The sequence below is a fragment of the Hyperolius riggenbachi genome, chromosome 6, assembly GCF_040937935.1.
Source record: "Hyperolius riggenbachi isolate aHypRig1 chromosome 6, aHypRig1.pri, whole genome shotgun sequence".
Lineage (NCBI taxonomy): Eukaryota > Metazoa > Chordata > Amphibia > Anura > Hyperoliidae > Hyperolius > Hyperolius riggenbachi.
Window position 1 is genome coordinate 114880795 of NC_090651.1, and position 22327 is coordinate 114903121.

A 22327-nucleotide genomic window follows, 5' to 3' on the forward strand; every position below is an offset into this window, starting at 1 on the left:
CCCATCCGTGATATTGTAGAAACAGAGTATAGGGCGTTAAGACTCCACCCTTGAGCCAGTTGTGGAAGGGTTCTCACACCACGGTGTCCAGATTTTCTGGAATCTTAAAGGGCAGTTACGGTTTTTATACGTCAGTTGGTATAGTGGAAGGGCCCGATTAATAGTGCGTTTCCACATATTTATAGAAGGCACCTCTTCCCCTTTCCAAACCCTTGCTATTTCTTTGCGTGCATAGAAGCACAGTATTTAAACTGATCTATTTAGCACGTTCTGCTAAGCAGACCACAAGTTTGGGGAATCAGTGATTTTTTTCAGACAACTAAGCCCAACGGAATTGAAATGGAAGCTGAAAAAGTGCAAAACTGATGTATACAACACACTGACTATAAAAAAAATTACCTTTCTAGCCACTTCCTGTCAACTATCTATGATCCAGAGTCATCTTGGATCGCACGTGTCATGCACTGCTAGAGAATAGGGATCCATTCCAGTTTTCGCTTGAATTTTTCAACATGGCAGAAATCATGTTGGTATCCGTTTCCATTCCATTTTTATGGATCAGTTTTTTGTTAAGTGCCAATGTGAACTGGGCCTAAAGCTCTGTACACAAGCTAAATGGTTCTTGGCAGTAGGGCTGTGGAGTCGGTACAAAAATTATCCAACTCCGATTCCTCAGTTTATGAAACCTCCAGGTACCCAAAATTGCTCCGACTCCTCAGTCTTATTTTTACAAAGGTTATGGATTTGGTTCAAAAATCATCTGACTCCGACTCCTCAGTTTAATGAAACCATCGACTCCAGGTACCCAAAATTGCTCTGACTCCTCGACTCCGACTCCCGACCTGCTTGGCAGAGGCCTCCGCCTAGAAGTTAGTGGGTGTACAGTTGCCCCCAATGCCTCCGCACTGGCAGACTGTCCCGTACAAGTACAGGCCAACCCTATTGCTCTCCTTCTCACCCTGCCTGCTTCATGCTGTCATTCCTACTCCACAGCAACAGATCATGTTGCTTGCCTGCAGGCCAACAAAGTATGTGTACTGAACTGGGCCCTGAACTGTTGCCCAAAGGATCAAGCCACGGTCCCTGAGGGTGACAGCAATTGTGCATGAGAAGTTACCTACATACTAAACGTATTATAATTTACCTCTTTGCTACATCTTCACTGGTCAGATCACTTGCTGCTGGCATGTTACCTGTAAACATAGAAAAGTACACTTAACAAAAATTACAAAGTTTAGTCATAGCTTGTTTACAATCTTCTCCCCAATCCATTTTATGTGATCTTACCTTATCAATATTTTCTCCCCTCTAATTCTACTCAGTTTGAATTTCACAGCATGCAGTAATACTGTGCTTATTATTTTATATAGTACCAAAATCTTCTGTAGTGCCTTACAGAGGACAAAACAGACAACAGGGAGGAGCATAGATACAGAAGGAGCCAATAAGTAGTACAAGAACATCCCCGTAAACCCCCCCCCCCCCCCCCCCCCCAAGTGTGATTTAACAACTCCACCAGGAAACAGGAGATTCTCTCCAGGGGAGCATTAAGCGCATACAAGTGCTCCTGTGTTACCACAAAGCTAGACAGCTAGACTCTGGCACTGGGGTAAGGCGCACACTCCTGAGGAAGCCGAGAAGGAAACAAACTCTCTTGGGGGCATCAGGAGGCAGGCACAAACTCTCTTGGGGGCATCAGGAGGCAGGCACAAACTCTCTTGGGGGCATCAGGAGGCAGGCACAAACTCTCTTGGGGGTATCAGGAGGCAGGCACAAACTCTCTTGGGGGTATCAGGAGGCAGGCACAAACTCTCTTGGGGGCATCAGGAGGCAGGCACAAACCCTCTTGGGGGCATCAGGAGGCAGGCACAAACTCTCTTGGGGGCATCAGGAGGCAGGCACAAACTCTCTTGGGGGCATCAGGAGACAGGCACAAACCCTCTTGGGGGCATCAGGAGGCAGGCACAAACTCTCTTGGGGGCATCAGGAGGCAGGCACAAACTCTCTTGGGGGCATCAGGAGGCAGGCACAAACTCTCTTGGGGGCATCAGGAGGCAGGCACAAACTCTCTTGGGGGCATCAGGAGGCAGGCACAAACTCTCTTGGGGGCATCAGGAGGCAGGCACAAACTCTCTTGGGGGCATCAGGAGGCAGGCACAAACTCTCTTGGGGGCATCAGGAGGCAGGCACAAACTCTCTTGGGGGCATCAGGAGGCAGGCACAAACTCTCTTGGGGGCATCAGGAGGCAGGCACAAACTCTCTTGGGGGCATCAGGAGGCAGGCACAAACTCTCTTGGGGGCATCAGGAGGCAGGCACAAACTCTCTTGGGGGCATCAGGAGGCAGGCACAAACTCTCTTGGGGGCATCAGGAGGCAGGCACAAACTCTCTTGGGGGCATCAGGAGGCAGGCACAAACTCTCTTGGGGGCATCAGGAGGCAGGCACAAACTCTCTTGGGGGCATCAGGAGGCAGGCACAAACCCTCTTGGGGGCATCAGGAGGCAGGCACAAACCCTCTTGGGGGCATCAGGAGGCAGGCACAAACCCTCTTGGGGGCATCAGGAGGCAGGCACAAACCCTCTTGGGGGCATCAGTGGCAGGCACAAACCCTCTTGTGGGGAATCAGGAGGCAGGCACAAACCCTCTTGGGGGCATCAGGAGGCAGGCACAAACCCTCTTGGGGGCATCAGGAGGCAGGCAAAAACCCTCTTGGGGGCATCAGGAGGCAGGCACAAACCCTCTTGGGGGCATCAGGAGGCAGGCACAAACCCTCTTGGGGGCATCAGGAGGCAGGCACAAACTCTCTTGGGGGCATCAGGAGGCAGGCACAAACTCTCTTGGGGGCATCAGGAGGCAGGCACAAACTCTCTTGGGGGCATCAGGAGGCAGGCACAAACTCTCTTGGGGGCATCAGGAGGCAGGCACAAACTCTCTTGGGGGCATCAGGAGGCAGGCACAAACTCTACTCAGTTTGAATTTCACAGCATGCAGTAATACTGTGCTTATTATTTTATATAGTACCAAAATCTTCTGTAGTGCCTTACAGAGGACAAAACAGACAACAGGGAGGAGCATAGATACAGAAGGAGCCAATAAGTAGTACAAGAACATCCCCGTAACCCCCCCCCCCCCCCGTGTGATTTAACAACTCCACCAGGAAACAGGAGATTCTCTCCAGGGGAGCATTAAGCGCATACAAGTGCTCCTGGGTTACCACAAAGCTAGACAGCTGGACTCTGGCACTGGGGTAAGGCGCACACTCCTGAGGAAACCGAGAAGGAAACAAACTCTCTTGGGGGCATCAGGAGGCAGGCACAAACTCTCTTGGGGGCATCAGGAGGCAGGCACAAACTCTCTTGGGGGCATCAGGAGGCAGGCACAAACTCTCTTGGGGGTATCAGGAGGCAGGCACAAACTCTCTTGGGGGTATCAGGAGGCAGGCACAAACTCTCTTGGGGGCATCAGGAGGCAGGCACAAACCCTCTTGGGGGCATCAGGAGGCAGGCACAAACTCTCTTGGGGGCATCAGGAGGCAGGCACAAACTCTCTTGGGGGCATCAGGAGACAGGCACAAACTCTCTTGGGGGCATCAGGAGACAGGCACAAACCCTCTTGGGGGCATCAGGAGGCAGGCACAAACTCTCTTGGGGGCATCAGGAGGCAGGCACAAACTCTCTTGGGGGCATCAGGAGGCAGGCACAAACTCTCTTGGGGGCATCAGGAGGCAGGCACAAACTCTCTTGGGGGCATCAGGAGGCAGGCACAAACTCTCTTGGGGGCATCAGGAGGCAGGCACAAACTCTCTTGGGGGCATCAGGAGGCAGGCACAAACTCTCTTGGGGGCATCAGGAGGCAGGCACAAACTCTCTTGGGGGCATCAGGAGGCAGGCACAAACTCTCTTGGGGGCATCAGGAGGCAGGCACAAACTCTCTTGGGGGCATAAGGAGGCAGGCACAAACTGTCTTGGGGGCATCAGGAGGCAGGCACAAACTCTCTTGGGGGCATCAGGAGGCAGGCACAAACTCTCTTGGGGGCATCAGGAGGCAGGCACAAACTCTCTTGGGGGCATCAGGAGGCAGGCACAAACTCTCTTGGGGGTATCAGGAGGCAGGCACAAACTCTCTGTGGGGCATCAGGCAGCAGGCACAAACTCTCTGTGGGGCATCAGGAAGCAGGTTCAAACTCCTTGAGCCCTTTCAAGCATACGAGTAGGTAATGCATAGGCAGTGTTAGGCATAGGCAGTGGGGGTTAGCGTTAGGCATAGGCAGTGGGGGTTAGCGTTAGGCATAGGCAGTGGGGGTTAGCGTTAGGCATAGGCAGTGGGGGTTAGCGTTAGGCATAGGCAGTGGGGGTTAGCGTTAGGGGGTTAGTGTTAGGCATAGGTAGTGGGGGTGTTAGCCGCACACAGCGGGGGCTTTAGTGTAAGCCGCACACAGCGGGGGCTTAGCGTTAGCCGCACACACAGCGGGGGCTTAGCGTTAGCCGCACACACAGCGGGGGCTTAGCGTTAGCCGCACACACAGCGGGGGCTTAGCGTTAGCCGCACACACAGCGGGGGCTTAGCGTTAGCCGCACACACAGCGGGGGCTTAGCGTTAGCCGCACACACAGCGGGGGCTTAGCGTTAGCCGCACACACAGCGGGGGCTTAGCGTTAGCCGCACACACAGCGGGGGCTTAGCGTTAGCCGCACACAGAGGGGGTTTAGCGTTAGCCATACATAGTGGGGGTTTAGTGTTGGCCATACATAGTGGGGGTTTAGTGTTGGCCATACATAGTGGGGGTTTAGTGTTGGCCATACATAGTGGGGGTTTAGTGTTGGCCATACATAGTGGGGGTTTAGTGTTGGCCATAGGTAGGGGGCTTAGAGTTAGGCAAAGGTAGTGGGAGGTTAGAGTTATGTTTTGGTAGGGGGAGTTCTGCTAGGGATCAGAGAAGCCTATCAGCAACACCAGGCACCCAAATGAACAGAAACCTGGTATACGCCAGGGACATGATGAAAACAAATGCACACTAGGGACTCCTGGTAGCAGCAGGGGCACACTCCTGGGGGAATATAGCACACAACCAGGAGCAGAATAAAGATGAAACAAAGTGCTGAAATACTAGAATCCTGGCAGACAGTGGAATCCACCCTCAATAAGGATGTATATCCAGTAGTGTATCATAACATCAAAAACAATACACCTAACTATAGAAATCCCCATGTTTGCTAAACGCAGCACTCTCCAATACATACACCCCATAATGCATCACTGAGAACTGACCTAGACTCTTCTTAGAAGATTTACGAGGTTTCCCCGAGTTTCTCCTCTCTGCCATGATGTTTCCCTTTGCTGTATACGCTTCCTAGTGATGCGTTTCAAATCTGCAATCCGAACACCACGCTGTGCGACGTGCGTTCCAAGCCTCGAGTGAGCTCTGACATGCGTAGAAGACAATCCAAGACACGTGTTCCAACCAGGAAGTTCCTGGGATTGAGGTGTGGAGCGCACTGCTGTCCAGCTCGGCGCTGGCTGGGCTGTCTGCTCTGTCACTTCTGGATGCATTGTGGATGCATTGCTTTCTGTGTACTTGTACTGTCTGCAACTGTGAACGCCGCATGTGTGTACACAGACTAATGTGCTTCAAGCTGCTCTGACATTCCTGCTATGCATCTCTGCCTGTAGGTAAGTGACAGTTGTTTACTTAATCCTTTTTATATTTTGCATACATTTAATTTATATTATAAACCTCTATATCTATAAATAGTTTTTTTTCTGATCAGTAATAATCTACTCCTAAGTGAACTTGTCACATCATAACATGTAATGTAACTCAACCAAAATAATAGCAAATTAACATTTCCACTTTGGGTTGAAATTCTTGTGTGCAGTTTCATTGTTATAAGGGATCTCATCACTATCTACTGTTACAAGGCACAGCCAGGTAATGTATAAATGCACACATTACATACACATTTATACATTAGGGGAACAGCAGTGGGCTCGGCCGATTCCCAAGAGATTTCATGCTGAAATTGATCAGGAATTGGCCTGCAGTGTATGGGCAGCCGACAGATCTCTCTTCGATTAAAGAGAGATTTGTCTCTTGGTCTAATATGCCCATCATAACTAGATGTATGGCCACCTTACCAGTTGCCAGTTGATTGTTAGGTTGAAGGTGCCCATACATCTAGAATTGATGTGCAGATTTGACTTATGCTGGGCATACACGGCATAGATTATGCGCTGGATCGAGCGCTGGCTCAATGCCGGCGCCTCTATCGATCCCCGCTCGTCCCCGCGGGCGCTCCTTATCTTCCGCTCGATTCCCTGCTATTGTCCGCCCGCTTGGATCGAGCAGGGGATCTATCTGGCGGGTCATCGGACCTGACGAATATTGTCAATCGAGCTATCAGCGGCTCGATTGATAAGGAGCAAACGCTCCGTGTATGCCCAGCATTAGAGACAGGTCTCTCTCCGATCAAATCTGATCAGAGTGAGAACCGTTGGCTGCTCGGGAATTCACCCCATGACTCCGCCTGGCTGCGTCCCCCCAAATGTTTTATGACCATGCGCCCCCTCATGCCCACACTCTTATACTTCACATGTCACGCTGTGTCCACTGTACTTCTGCATTGGTGCCCCTCCCCTCCTTCTATATGCCTGTAGTCATGTGGGACAGGAATGCAGACACTCAGGTGTGACAGGTAAAGTATAAATGCACTGGCACCGGAGAGCACATAAAACATTGGGGGCGCACAGTACCCAGGAGGTCCATCACGTTTGTTGTTTGTGATTATTGCATGCCTTTACTATTGTGCACCTGATTAACAACGTGAGCCTGAGATTTCCCAGCATGTTCGATCAATACATTCAACCAATTTCGCCCTTAAATCAGTCGAATCGTCGATCGGGCATGCTTGTGACGGCATTGATTTTCATCCGATTTGATAATAATTATCAAATCGGATGGTCGATCGGCCAAGTCACTATATGTATGGCGACCTTGACAGTTCTGGGAATGTGCACTGTACTGGCATGCTGTTCCCCTGAACCAGCCCCAATTTGTACAGACACCTCAATATTGATCAGTAGTGTGGGTTGCATCAGAGCTATATTTCCGCTGGCATAGTGATGAACTGAATGCTCAAGTCAGGGCCAGTGCACACCAAAAACCGCTAGCGGATCCGCAAACGCTACCGGTTTTTGAAGAGGTTTTTCAGAACGATTCTAGGCATGTTTGGAAAGGTTTTCTAAACACGCCTATCATTTTTTGGAGCATTTTTGTGTAGGAGATTTTTTTTTTTTTTTTAAACTACAGTAAACTGTAACTGAACAGCTTTTGTAACAAAAACGCTTGGAAAATCGCTCAGCTCTAGCGTTTTTCAGATCGCTTTTCCACTTTCCTATACTTTACACTGAGGCAGAAACGCCTCAGAAATCTACAAAAATGCTGCAGGACCCGAGTTTGCGTTTGGGGAAAAAACGAACCTCTGGTGTGGACCATCTGGTGTGCACCATCCCATTCACTTCCATTAGCCAAGCAGTTTTCAAAAACGCTCAGAACCGCTCTTGGTGTGCACCAGCCCTCAGTGTTATTTCAGTTTAAAACCAAAATACTTTTTCACTTTATCATTATACAGTATTGTGTTTTTTGATGATGGAGAAAAATAATTTGAATGGGATCAGCATAGGTGCAACACACCAGAACACCTAAATGAACTGCATTTTTTTGCGTTAATAAAACTATTCACTGTATGCTGAGACATTGCCTATTGTAGAGACAGTAACATGACAAAGGCAGGCCTGAACTTCACAGTCGTTCACAGCCGATATGCAAGTGCCAGAAGCACTAACTCTCTGCTGAACAAGAACAATGTTAGCACGGCTACTTCAATCATCTTACAGAGTGTTCTATTTTCTAATGTATTATATTTATGTAAGAAAACAAAATCTTTGTGTTTGGAATTTGGTTGCTAATGTTGTTCTTCTTTTTCCAGATTGTCGTAGCATCTTGCCTGGCGCCTTTCTTTTCTGAGCACTATGGCAGCTGATCTTCAAACCTTAATTCAGACATTTGTAAGCAATACTTGTTTCATTTACATGAAATTAACAGTGATTATATATTTCATTAAATCTCTAAATAAGAACAAGTGGTGGGTCTGTCAGATGCTTTCAGTGATTGGTCTTATAAAAATGTACCATACCTATTCTAGCGACCTTGTAACTTTATATCACATAGACAACTGTTTTTAAATCAACAATGTACACAGTTTTTCATCATACTGATAAAATGCTCTGTTTGCACATGCTCAGTAATGTTGGAAGAGGAGGTCTCTCCTCTTCCGCGGCCAGCCACATGGCTAATTAATATTCACTGCACTGTGACGTGCAGTGTATACTTTCCAGGATTGGCTGGCGGGACCACGTGATGCGGATCACGTGGTCCCCGCATACCAGAGTACAAAAAAGGCGCACCAAGAGCTGCATAACGCAGCTCTAGGTAGCGTCCTGCTCCAACACCACCAGGCGTTGCGTTAGGGGCACATTATGCGACCTATAACGTCCCCTAAAACGCAACGTCCTGGTGGGAAAGTAGCCTTAAAATGCTGCTTCAGCATTTGATCATTTTATTTTTAAACTACATGTATTAGCACAAAAATCTACTTAATTCCAGGATTATTTGCATCTCGTTGACTGCCCTAGTGTAGTGTAGTGCTGGAACTAAGAGGGGAAGGAGGCACTCCACAAAACATAAAATATCTCAAAAACAGTTTAAAGGTAAGAAAACTTTTCTCGAGAATGAAGCATAGTTGAACTAAGTCTGTAGTAATTTTTATAATAAAAACATACTAGACAATGCGTCTAGTCTTACCATAATGGTACTCCAAGGAAATCGAGCATTGGTATTGCTGAGAGATAGAGTGCTTCCTTACTTTCCACCAGCATGGTTTCATCTACTGTGCACTATGTTTGGAAATGCCAAGTATAAACGGCAGCAACACTATGTACATTACACACGCCACTCACCTCATATCATGCAGTAGGTAATACAGACTTCTTCCAATTATGCTTTGAATCAGTTCTCTGTGGTTTTATCCCGTAACCCCAAGTCAATGTGGGGAATTGCACTGATAGATGCTACTTTTGATATTACCACTAAATTTTGTACAAATCCCAATAAGCCATTCCAGATAAAAACTATAAAGTGTAGACTATGGGTAATGGTGCAGCAGGGAGGGAATTCAGGATATCACGTACGTTGGATGTTTGGTTCCAAATGCGGCTCTTGCAGGTGCTTTGTTCTGTACTAGAAAATAATACTTCTCTGTCGTTCTGTAGGCAGAATATAAGATGGCAGCATTTTGTGTGGGCTTGAGAGCTTTAGGATATGAAAAGCTAACAATGCAAGCCATACTAAACCAATATACAGACCATGGACAAATGTCACCTGAAATCTTTTGTGATCACTTAGGTTGACAGTTTCCTCACAATCGCTGTATGACCACTGTACAAACCTGCTGCTCTGGTTCCTGCCTAGCAGTACATTGTGTCCTGGGAGAGTGGAGGGTGAGGATAAGGGGGATGAGGCTTCTTGCTGCAGCCACAGTGGGGAAATTTAGTAGCAATCAATCATGGAGTTTCCTCCTTAGTGGGATGCGGAAGTGCAGGCTATCAAAGTTGTGGGCTCCCATACACACAGTGGACTGGAATTCAATGCAGATGATTATTTTGGGCAGTGAAAGTCTGTATATAGCTTGAGATCCATTGGCACTGTACTGCTAAATTCTCTCCATGAAGTTCTGCCTTCAGGCTTATATGGTCATTAGTTCAACACAAAAAACACAAAAAGAATGCGTTAGGCAAAATGCAATTATGTGACCTTTACTGTAATATCAGCACAAGAACATTTTTTCTGCCATCTATGTGAACAACGGTAATACTTTCATGATTCAACCAAATATTTTCAAGTCTGTCATTTTAATAAGCTTTAGTGTAAAGCTCTGTGTTAGAGCTGCTAGGATCAACGGGTGTCAGCGGCAGTAACTTACTGGCTCACACTTAAATCATTAGAGGTCTGAAGCTCCACCCCCTTCATTGCCTAAACCATTGTGGCATTTTTTTTTTCTAAACTGTTCCAAACTCTGTGGTCACCGCCACTTGTGTTGCCTCGTCCCATGGCCTAATAGGCAGCTGGGGCAGGCCGTGGTAAGGCAGGTGGGAGTGGCCTCAGAGTTTTGGAACTCTTCAGATAAAAATTGCCATGGCAGTCTTGCCAATGGAAGGGGGGGGGGGGGGGGGGTTCACACATCACCTCTTTCCCCCTTATTAATGTACAGTTCCAATTTTCTCTACTCATTAAGTTTGTATGGCCAAAACACATTGAATAATTTTTTACCAGTTCAGCGTTCCTTTACATTAATTCAGCAGGCACCTCTTTTTGAAAGCTGTTTCCCTAGTAGAGGTTGTGGTAATCAATGGAGTCCAAGGACCTTCCAGAGGAGAGGTCGTTCCCTGACTGCAAAATGCTAGTATTAAGACACTTATTATTTGATCTGAGGAAGCGGAGTACGATCTGCGAAACACATTCAAGTGTCTGGTTTCTATCAAAAGTTTTTTTCATTTGATTTGGACTACCGCATTCTTATTAGATGCAAGCCATTTTTTTATGTTTATCCAGCTGACATACCGCACATTACATTTTGGGGTGCTTCCTCCCTCCCAGTGTTTCCCAAGTACTCCCTATTGTGGATAATAGCATCTCAAGTACTACTAAACACAAACAGTATATTTGTAAGGAGTACACAAAATGATCGTATAAATGGCTTTCAACCATTCCATTGTGTTAGTAATTAGATTCACGATTGCCATACAAGCATGTGATTGGCATGTCTCCTGTTCTGTTCTTGAAATTCTCTGTTGCATGTAGATGTTATTTTACAGGGAATAGATTGGAAGATCTAGTACATCAGGGTCTAATGTAAATGGTACAGGAAAAGTACTCTTTATCTCTTTGTATTTGTTCTTTATAGACATGGGAAATATCTCCATATTACAGTTTCATTTCCAAATGTTTTCTTTCTCTAGCAAAACCTTTCAGAAGACGATGTGACAGAAGAAGACGCAAATGTCTTTCTGGCGACCTGTCAAAAGTGCCTGGAGGAGGAGCAACTGACAGTCGTCCTGGAGATAATCCAAGATGATAGAAACCAGGTCAGATCTGATAGGATTAGCGATATCCTAGAGAATGAGAGCTTTGTGTTTGCCAAGCACATACTGAATATTGATCCTATATAGAATAAATAGAACTTCACTTCATTACAGAAAAGGAAATGCATAATGCATGTGCAAAAAAAAAAGCAAAAAATGTCCAGAAAATGCAGGTGTGTTTCTGGCTTAAAAGAGCTTACAGAAAGGCATAAAACTGTTCCCATTTACTCTGAAGGCTCTGTTATGGAATTACAATAATAAGCTAATGAATGTATGTAAAGAGATGTAGGAAACAGATTGAGAGTAGTTATCAGATGTACTGTATATAGATGTATTTCGGCAACAAATTAAAGAGGAACTCCAGTGAAAATAATGTAATAAAAAAGTGCTTCATTTTTACAATAATTATATATAAATGATTTAGTCAGTGTTTGCCCATTGTAAAAGCTTTTGTCTCCCTGATTTACATTCAGACATTTATCACATGGTGACATTTGTACTGCTGGCAGGGGATGTCAGTGGAAGGAGATGCTGCTTTTTTTTTTTTGGCAGTTGGAAACGGCTGTAAACAGCTGGTATATCCCACAGTGCAACGAGGTTCACAGACAGGAAACTGCAAGGAGTACCATGGTCCTGAAAGTTTCCTGTTGGAGGGGTTTCACCACAATATCGGCTATACAGAGCCCCCTGATGATCCGTTTCAGAAAAGGAATAGATTTCTCATGGGAAAGGGGGTGTCAGCTACTGATTGGGATGAAGTTCAATTCTTGGTTACGGTTTCTCTTTAAGGGAAGAGGTAGCTTACCTCAAGAAGAAAGTCTATGCTTGTAATATCAGGGACAACAATTTATTAATGCGGAAACAGGCTGTGCATTTCTTGAGTCTCACGCTCACTTCCTTAGGTCATTACAGTGCCAGAAATGTATCAGAATGGAGTTTTGAGCACACATGCGCAGTAAGGAGCTGCCCAACTCCGAGAGCACTCGGGGACAAGACAGCTCCCAAAGCCTTTAGAGGGCTCCTGGAGGCGCGATAACTTCCCGGGGGACAGCACTGGGACGAGGGGAAGACTCTATAGCAGGGATTCCCATTGTGTAGATCGCAATCTACTGGTAGATCACAAAGCACTTCATGGAAGATCCCGAGCGCACTACATTTTTTCCATTCTGTACATACAATTGTGCTCCTAAAATTGTACATGGGTAGATTATTTTTACCTGCTACATTTAAAAGTATGTCAAATCACATCGGATCCAAAGCCTTTTCTCTCCATAGGTAAGTATTGCCTTTTTTTCTACTACTACTACAGATTTGCTTTAAAGGGAACCTTAACTCTAAAAAAAAAAATGACACTTATTTGGGGCATCTACCAGCCCCCTGCAGCCATCCTGTGCCCTCGCAGTCATTTCTCCGTTCGCCTGCCGCCATCTAGTTTCATTTTTACCGACTCCGAGTCGGCGGGCCGACACGGATTCCTTTGCACGCATTCCTGTTGCTGCAGAGAGCTATAGCGGACATTAATGCGTACATTTTTACGCGTTGCAGGTGTAATGTGTAAAAATGTACACGTTGCACTAGCAACGCATAAAATTGTATGCGTTAATGTCCAGCACCAGCGGGAATGCGTACAAACGTACGCATGGTGGCCTGCTGACTCAGAGTCTGCAAAAATGAAACTACCTGGTGGCAGGGGACCGGAGGAGCCATGAGTGGCTGCGAGGGCACAGGATGGCTGCAGGGGACTGGTAGATGCCCCAGGTAAGTGAAACTAATTTTTTATCTAGAGTTAAAGAGATATAGTGAATTGGTTGTGTACTATGAATAATTACTAGAAGATTAGCAGCAAAGAAAATATTCTCATACTTTTATTTTCAGGTATATAGTGTTTTTCAGGTATATAGTGTTTTTTCTAACATTGCATCATTCTATAATATGTGCAGATTACACAACACTCAGCATTCAAAATGAGTCTTTCAGAGCAGTCTGTGAAGTAATGACCTCTCCTCTAGCAGAGAAAAAGTAAACAGTTCACTTACAGTTGAGATAATAAAAGTCAGATAACAGCCCTCTCCACGACTAACTTAAGGTAGCCATACACTGGTCGATTTGCCATTAGATCGACCAGCTGACAGATCCCTATCTGATCGAATCTGATCAGAGAGGGATCGTATGGCTGCCTTTACTGCAAACAGATTGTGAATCGATTTCAGCCTGTAACCGATCACAATCTGTTGAGCTACTCCTGCCGCCCCCCCCCCCCCCCCGTATACATTACCTGATGCTGGCTCCCGGGCATCTTCTCCGCGCTGCACGGCTCTGTTCCGGCTCCATCCCGGCGGTTCAGGAAGTTCAAATAGAGCCGGTACAGAGCCGTGCAGCGCGGAGAAGATGCCCGGGAGCCAGCATCAGGTAATGTATACCTGACCAGATCGGCCGCCGCTAGCGCCGCGCTCCCTACCCGCGGACGATCGAGGGTAATTTCCCACACGGCGCGATCGACGGAACGATCCGATTTCGGGAGGAAATCGGATCAGCGGGTGCGTTTACCGCGAACGATTGGCAGCAGATTCGATCCCAGGATCGAAACGGCCGCGAATCGGGCCAGTGTATGGCCACCTTAAGACTGATGTATCTGATCTTAATGTTTTATTTCTTAGCTGTACTACACATACAAATCATAATATCATAATTTTTTTTTTGCTTCAGTGTCTCTTTAAGGTTCCCTTTAACTACTTGAAGACCGCCTCACGCCAACGGGCATGACCGGCGGCAGCCCCAGGACCGCCTAACACCAATTGGCGTCAAGTCCTGGGGCTGCAGTTTCCCAGGGAACAGCCGCGCGCATGCGCGATCGTTCCCTGCCCGTTCACGGAGCGGAGTTCCGTGAATATCCTGCTAGCCCCCGATCGCGGCTAGCAGGCTGCTTGTAAACATAAGGGGAAGAAATCCCCTTTGTTTACATGCGAACAGCGCTGCTGGGGGCCGCAGCGCTGTTCGAGATCGGCGATCCCCGGCCTCTGATTGGCCGGGGAGCACCGGCCTCTCATAGGCTGATGCCTATGAGAGGCGGAACAGGACGGATCGCCGTCCTGTTCCAAAGTAGGCATCAGAGGGCAGGAGGGAAGGGGAGGGAGTGAAGAAGGGGAGAGAAACAGCCTCAATAAGGTTTGGGGAAAAAAAAAAAAAAAGTGGCAGCGAGCGGACCCCTCCGGCGGCATGTCCCCTTAGGGACAAAAAAAGGAGGAGAGTCAGATCGCTGATCACCTAAGCTGGGCTGTGTGTGAGGCTGAAAAGCCTGCTCAGCCCAGCGCTCCAGTAAAAGGGGTCTTTAGGGGGGGGGGGGGGGGTTACCACTGCGGACGTCAAGTGGTTAAAGGATACCCGAGGTGACATGTGACATGATGAAATAGACATGTGTATGGACAGTGCCTAGCACACAAATAGTTAAACATCAGGTATGTATGTGGCAGACTACAGTGTTAAGAAATGATAAGAAATGATAACTATAATACACTTTCCTAGCAGAAAATGCCTTCTGAGAGCAGAAAAGAGATAAAAATGGTCAATAGTTCATAGATTTTAGCTCTGACAAACTTCAATGAATGTGTCATTGAGCAAAAACAATAAAACAGTAAAAGCTCAAAAAGTAGATTTAAATATAAAGTAAAACTGTGAAATATCTTAGTCATTTTTAGGAGGAGGAGGATAGATACAATTGTCTATTTTATTAGTTTATTTTCACCTCGGGTGTCCTTTAACCACTTTATGACAACCTGACTTATAAAAACGTCCTGCTAGAGCCTCTTAATGGCTCCAGGATGTTTTTATAAGTCAGTGTTGCTGCTGCGCGTGTGCACGTGAAAATAGTGAAAAGAAAAAAAAAAAAAACCCACCAAAAAAAAGACAGCTTTATTTCCAAATAATATATTGTCACCATTCTTTTGTACTAGGGACGTAATTATAATCTTGTGATAACCAGAACAAATAGGCAGATAAAATGTGTGGGTTTTATGCACAGTAGCAGTGTTAATATTAAAACTATAGGGGATGAAATTGGAGAAATAGTGTATTTTTTCATTTTTTTTACTGGTTTTTCCCCTTAAAATGCATAGAAAATAAAGTAATTACTAAAAACAAATATCAACCCCAAAAAGCCCAATTGGTGGTGAAAAAAACAAGATATAGATCATTTCATTGTGATTAGTAGTGATTAAGCTATTGGCAAATGAAAGGGATGAGCACTGAAAGGGGAAAATCGCTCTTGTCCGTTAGGGTGAAAACCGCTTTGGGTGAAGTGGTTAATGCTGACAAAGTAGGATTTTTTTTTTCAATCTCCTGTTTCTGAACAAAAGTAGTTTTGCGCTGGAGGAGCTGTAGATATGCAGAGAACCTGCAGTCCCAGATGTATGCCTGGCATAAACGCATTGAAGTACTTATTCACTCACAGACAGGTAATGATGCATTATGGGAGTAACTTCTTGCTCGTATGAAACTACAAATCTCTTTGTTTTAGGATGGCAAGATTGTACTTGGCACACCTAAAAACAAATTCATCTAATCACAGCTAATTCCATAGAAAGGCTTGGCGACACATACCCCAGCTCTCCTGTGGATAGTGTTTGGAACTCATGGATACTGCAGTGATTTTCAGCACTGGGATCCTGGTGCAATTCTGCCTGTGACTTTGTTTTATATCTAAACGGGGATGATCAGGCATTACACAGTTTTTGTGTAATCCGAGTATGATTGTTTTAACCCGAGCCAGACACAATAACTTTGCCTATGAATGTTCTTTTATATTCCATATGGTTGTGAGCCATGAAAAGACGGCTTAGCTATAATCCTGTGGCACAGACATATGGGCAGATCTGTCAGGCTGTCGCTCCTCTGGAGAATCCAACTAGCTGGTGAAGCTGCTATTTTCTTCCCTGCATGAGATGAGAACAGCATGTGCTGATATTTAGGGTCAGATATGGTGTAGGAAGGCAGCACTGCTATTTATCAGCAGTTGATAGGAGATAAGATTGATACATGCCCATTGTGATTTCTGCTTTGATACCCATACGAGTACATAAGGGAAGCTACCTTTTTTCTTTTTGTCCTGGCTAACTAATAGTTAAAGGGTCATGTGACTGACTTTTCCAAAGCATACAGCAACATTGTATATTGTGAAATATGGTGTTAAAGGTCCCCTTCTCTGTTTATGGATTGTGGTTCCTGTTTAATAAAAATGACCTTAGCCCATCCTCTGTCATTCCAAGAAAACAGTGTTTGCAGGCAGAGGTAAAGCGATGCAAATGTATTGTGCATCACAGCAGACAAATGCAGAGGAGGCTTAGGGAGGAGTGCTTCTCTGCATTTGTGTGCTGTGATACACAATACATTTGCATTGCCTTCCAACACTGTTTTCTTGGAGTGGAGATATTTCTGATGAGCAATTGCTTGGCAATAGATGCAGTTTTGTGATTCAGTGCCTGTCAATGTAAGTGAAATGACAGAGTATGCAGGGGGAGGAAAATGTAGCACACAATAAGGGTTTGTTCACACCTAGGGCATTCTGCGCTTTTTTTGAGCGCCGGCGACTTTGAAGAACGCCCTAAAATACCTTGTGCAATGAATCCTTATCATATAGTTCATATCATCGCTTTTTGTCTGCTTTCTGTTCACAAAAGCGCAGCATGTACCGTTTTCGGGCGATTTTGCTACAATGGAAGGTATAGGAAAAACGCAAAACGCTCCCAAATCGTTTGTTTGCTTTTTTTAATCCGGCGATTGCATTCGCGTTTTTAAGAATAAATACATTGTATTTATTCTTTTCCGGGTCAAAGACTTCACTTCCCGACTGACGTCAGGACTAGAAAAAATGGAATCGCTCTGCAAAAGAGCTTACAAAAGCGCTTTGCACAAAATTGTACTGCGCAGTGAAGCGCGGGGAGGGGAAAAACCGCTAAAAAATCGAAAATCGTTGTCGGCAGCGATTTTCAATTTTATGCTGGGTACACACGATGAGAGTTTCTGGCTGATTTACTGTCAGATCGATTATTTACAACATGTCCAATTTGCTTTCCGATCAATTTCCGAGCATTTCCCGATCGATTTCCATTCACTTTAATGGGAATTCGATCGGAAAATGCTCGGAAATCGATCAGAAAGCAAATCGGACATGTTGGAAATTGATCTGACTGTAAATCAGCCAGAAAATCTCATTGTGTGTACCCAGCATAAGATGTGAACAAAGCCTAATGCTGGGTACACTCTATGAGATTTTATGGTCGACTTACTGTCAGATCGATTATTTCCAACATGTCCGATTTGCTTTCCGATCGATTTTCCGAGCATTTTCCGAATGCTCGGAAATCGATCGGAAAGCAAATCGGACATGTTGGAAATAATCGATCTGACAGTAAATCGACCATAAAATCTCAGTGTGTGCCCAGCATAAAAGTGTGAAGAAAAGGGAAAGATGTGTCCTGCAGTCTGACAGACACTCCTATAGCAGTTGTATAAACTAGAGCTCTGGACACATTAAAGGATACCCGAGGTGACGTGACATGATGAGATAGACATGTGTATGTACAGTGCCTAGCACACAAATAACTAGGCTGTGTTCCTTTTTTTCTTTCTCTGCCTGAAAGTGTTAAATATCAGGTATGTAAGTGGCTGACTCAGTCCTGACTCAGACAGGAAGTGACTTCAGTGTGATCCTCACTGATAAGAAATTCCACTTTTTATCTCTTTCTTGCTCTCACAAGCCATTTTCAGTTAGGAAAGTGTTTTATAGTTGGAATTTCTTGTGAGGATCACACTGCAGTCACTTTCTGTCTGAGTCAGGACGAGTCAGCCACTTACATACCTGATATTTAACCGTTTCAGGCAAAGAAAAAAAGGAACACAGCCTAGTTCTTTGTGTGCTAGGCACTGTACATACACATGTCTATATCATCATGTCTCATGTCACTTCGGGTATCCTTTAAGGTTGGCAAAGGTGCACTATTTTCCACGTGTAAGTGGTGAGGGAACAGATGCACAAGTTAGCTTAGAAAATGTCCATGTTCTTGATTTTTAAAAAATGGCAAATTAAAATGAATTTATATACAGTTTTGGTGCTTATTGATGTTTGTGTGATTGTTACACATACCAGGGGTTGTTATGCTTGCCACTCTTAATGAAATTTTCTGACAGATTTACTGTCAGATCGAGTATTTCCAACATGTCCATTCTGATTTCCAATTGATTTTTCAATCGTTTTTCCATTAACTTCAATGGAAAATCGATCAGAAATCAGATCGTACATGTTGGAAATAATCGATCTTACAGTAGATCTGTCAAAAATTGCATCGTGTGCTCCTAGCATTAGGCTTACATGACGAAGTACATACCAAACGTTGACAATCACTGATCTAGTTGTCACCGAATACACATTCAAATCTTTATATCTTTACAGGCCTTCATCAGGAACACAGGGTGGAATCTTATTGGACCTGTAACACAATGCATGCTCACCAGTGCTGCTGGCAGCGACAAAGAGAAAACCTGTATGCAGATGATAGATGGCTTGATACAGGTCAGAGAACTGCACTGACAGTTGTAAGGAAATGAACTGTGATGTACAGTATATACATAAATTAGACAGTTGTAGTATTCGCTATGATAGATACAGAATGGTATAATGCAGCTTTGCTTATCAGCATTCTGAAATTCCTTCTCACTATTGGAGCTGCTAGTAAATTTGGACATTGATGCACTCGGCCACCCTCAAGAGTCTAGATCAGGCATCCGGAACCTTTTTGGCTGACAGAGCCATAAACGTTACATATTTTACCACATATTCTAAAATGTAGTTCCCTGAGAGCCATACAATATGTTTCAAACTGGGACAGTGTGCATGCGCAGCAGAGGGCTGTCCCAGTTGCCATGGTGATGTGTATACAGTTGATCTTTTGGGCAGCGGAAATGTCAGAAACGTCTTCAGCTTCTCTTGGGTCTCAGCAACATCAGCAATTTCCCCGAGAGCCAGACAGGAAAAATACAGACTAACCGCTTGTACAATTAGCTAGCTGACTTGAGGGTTGATTCACTTTGTAGGACGAGATCCCCGCACTTTGGCCCAATAGGCTTCTTGTCAAGTGACAGACAGCCTATTGGGCCAATCAAAGTGCGGGGATCTCGTCCTACAAAGTCACTGGACCTGACAGTGTCCAGAGTGGTACAATTAGGGCAGCTGTTCATTTTGGGGGGAGCTAGTTAGTAGTGCATGCTACAGCAGTAGCATGCCTACTTTGAAAATGTTACTTGCACTGTCACACTAAGCTGCGCTGCTTGAGCAGTGTTGCTTAGTGAATCAACCCCTAACTGTGAGCCAGATGAAGCCATCCAAAGAGCCATATATGGCTTCTGAACCATAGGTTCCCTACCCCTGGTCTAGATGCACACTGCCAGACAGCTTGCTTCTGTACTGGCTGTAAAGGCAGCATTCAGAGGAATTCTTCTCATTACCCAGTCTGGTGACAAGTGAGGCTACATCTTGGCATCATGCACATGCATGTTTAATTAACTTGTATATTAACACAAGCACTTTAAAAAATAGAAACTCTCTATACATTGTACATATTTTGCTGGCATAACCACCAGGAGTTCCAGTTCACTTTGGTGGTGTTCTTGATAATTCAGAGTGCTCCAAAAGCCACACCGCAGTCACCGTACAGTCACAATGCACGTCTAACGTGTGGTGCGACAATCAGCACCGTTGCTATGGTAACGCAACTCAACGTGCGCAGAGCGTAAGGACCCTTAGGTAACTTTTTATGGAAAACAATAAGCATACTGATTTCAACAGTTTCTACTAACAACCAGCAGGTGGAGCATTATGTCTTGTATGCAAACAGCCTAATGTTCAGTTTGTAAAATGTCAGTGTATGTTCCAGCTATACAGAAGAAGCAGAATGATTGTGCTGCCCTCCCATTGTAGGTGTGCAACCCAAAGGAAGTCTTGTTGGGGATACTTGAACAAGTTGATGAAGCTACTGGCGATCTCATATCTCACACACTTTTGTCATTACTTCATCCTTTGCAAACAGGTAATATCATTGCTGTCTGCAAACACAGTGAGTATGCTAGTAACCAGCGCTCAGTGACACCCCAACAGGTAATTAAGCTCTGGAGCGCCCCCAGCAGGCATGCAAAACAACAACACTGATACCACTATCATGAAAAAATATAAAATGCATGCATCCACTTGAGGACCGCAGTGTTCAACCCCCCTAAAAAGCAGGCCAATTTTCACTAAATTGGCCACTGCAGCTTTAAGGCCTCACTGCAGGGCCACACAACACAGCACACAAGTGATCCCCCCCCCCCCCCCCCTTTCTCCCCACCAACAGAGATTTCTGTTGGTGGGGTCTAATCGCCCCCAGATGTTTGTTTATTTTTTATAAATATTTTTATCATTTATTCTTGAATAAAAATGGTTACTTTTTTTTTTTTTTACCCTCTCCCTCCCTCCCCCCACTAGCCAATCAGCGCGATTGGCTGTGATAGGCTTCAGCCTATCACAGCAGATTGCTTTTAAGACTCTGGAGGGGACAGCCAGGTAACACGGCTGTCCCCTGTACAGTGCTGCCTTAGATCGCAGCGCTGTACCCAGTAAATAGACGGCGTCTAACAGACTGGAGGCGGAAAGGAGCTCCGTCATTTATGCGGAGATGCGCGCGCATCCGCACACGCGATCTCCTGCAGTAGCTGGCCCCAGGACTTGACGCCAATTGACGTGAGGCAGTCTTTAGGTAGATAAAATGTATACCCTATGTATACGAGACAAACACTTGTGTAGGTGAACACTCCCACAGCTAATAAGCATATTCAGGAGGGAGGAGCTGGAGGAAGGCCCATCCAACCAGCATATGGGGTACACTCCACCAGGCACCAGTCATAAAAATGATGACATCTGAAAAGTAAAATAATACTTTTATTCCGTTATTTTCATCATATTACTAATATTTAGTACGTTTTATGTAAGTGGTATCACATTTTTTTTTACTTGGGTTCAGTTTAAGATATTTTCTGAGCCTCACAGAACACAGTTTTGCTCCTATTCATGTAAAAAGTTTCTCTTTGTATGTTGCAGTACTCCTGAAGCTTGGAAACAAGAATGCCTACTCTGTGGGTCTATCCCTGTCCACAATGCATGCTCAGATCTCCCGACTGCCAGTGCCCTACACTGCGGAGCAGATTCAGGAAGACAAACATTCTCTATGCCAGTGCTGTCTCCGCTTACTGCAGTTTGCACAGCCTTTCATTGATCTTGTATCGCAGACCACAGATCCTTCCAAGGAGGCCAATGTTCAAGAGTTGAGGAAAGAGCTGCTGACATTGTAAGTGTGCATGTATCTGAGACACTGTTGTACTGGATGTGTTCATGGGAAGCTCCTGTAGTAGCTGAACTGCATGTGATGTTCTATAGAGAGGGAATGGGGGGAAACCAGCAGCTCCCCTGTACAGTTCAGAACAAATAATTGACCATAAATATCCACCTACCCAGTTTTTATTTGGCTAAGCTTATAGCCAGAGCCGGGACAAGGTCCTCCAGCACCCAAGGCTGTGACGCCAAAGTGCACCCCTCCACCCCTCCCTTCCAGCCCAGCTGTCACTTTGGTTGCTATGAAACTAAGAGGTGCCCCCCCCCCCTCCCTCAACACCTTAATCTCTAGTCATCTGGCTTGCAGACACTGCCATGTATTCCCTTTTCTTATTTCTCTCTGCTTCAAACACAATAGGGGAATAATAGCTGAGTGAGTTGTGCGCTGGAGCCTCTCTCCCCTCTGCCTCGTTCCGACCCTGGCTATAGCAGGTGCAGAAGACTAGGGGTGTCATTACATAAATCATACAATGATATAGAAGTCCTCAGTGCTGCAACCCTGCAACTTGAACTCTCAAGCAACTGGAAATTACACATATCCAGCATGAGGCAATTCCAATGAAGCAATCCCCATCTGTGCTTGTTAACTGAGACCCTACTGTATATCCTCTATATCTTTCAAGTACTTTTTTTTCCTGTTGATTGTAAATATGTTCTTCTAATTTATAATAGTTTGGTAAATCTAGTAGAGGAGAGAGGAAAGTTTTACTGTAATTA

At 45.3% G+C, this 22327-nt stretch overlaps 2 protein-coding genes across 2 annotated transcripts in view; one reads left to right on the forward strand and one right to left on the reverse strand.

The window, feature by feature from the left end:
• Positions 1 to 5370, reverse strand: part of RPAP2 (RNA polymerase II associated protein 2) — a 78066-nt gene extending 72696 nt beyond the window's left edge. The window contains exons 1-2 of the mRNA XM_068242611.1: positions 5269 to 5370; positions 1145 to 1193 (exon numbers count right to left, since the gene is read on the reverse strand). Of these exons, the coding sequence (XP_068098712.1) occupies positions 1145 to 1193; positions 5269 to 5323 (104 nt within the window). The 5' untranslated portion in view covers positions 5324 to 5370. The remainder of the gene's footprint in view (positions 1 to 1144; positions 1194 to 5268) is intronic.
• A 90-nt stretch (positions 5371 to 5460) lies between these two features.
• Positions 5461 to 22327, forward strand: part of GLMN (glomulin, FKBP associated protein) — a 52041-nt gene continuing 35174 nt past the window's right edge. The window contains exons 1-6 of the mRNA XM_068242612.1: positions 5461 to 5670; positions 7986 to 8064; positions 11074 to 11199; positions 18641 to 18760; positions 20165 to 20273; positions 21320 to 21566. Of these exons, the coding sequence (XP_068098713.1) occupies positions 8029 to 8064; positions 11074 to 11199; positions 18641 to 18760; positions 20165 to 20273; positions 21320 to 21566 (638 nt within the window). The 5' untranslated portion in view covers positions 5461 to 5670; positions 7986 to 8028. The remainder of the gene's footprint in view (positions 5671 to 7985; positions 8065 to 11073; positions 11200 to 18640; positions 18761 to 20164; positions 20274 to 21319; positions 21567 to 22327) is intronic.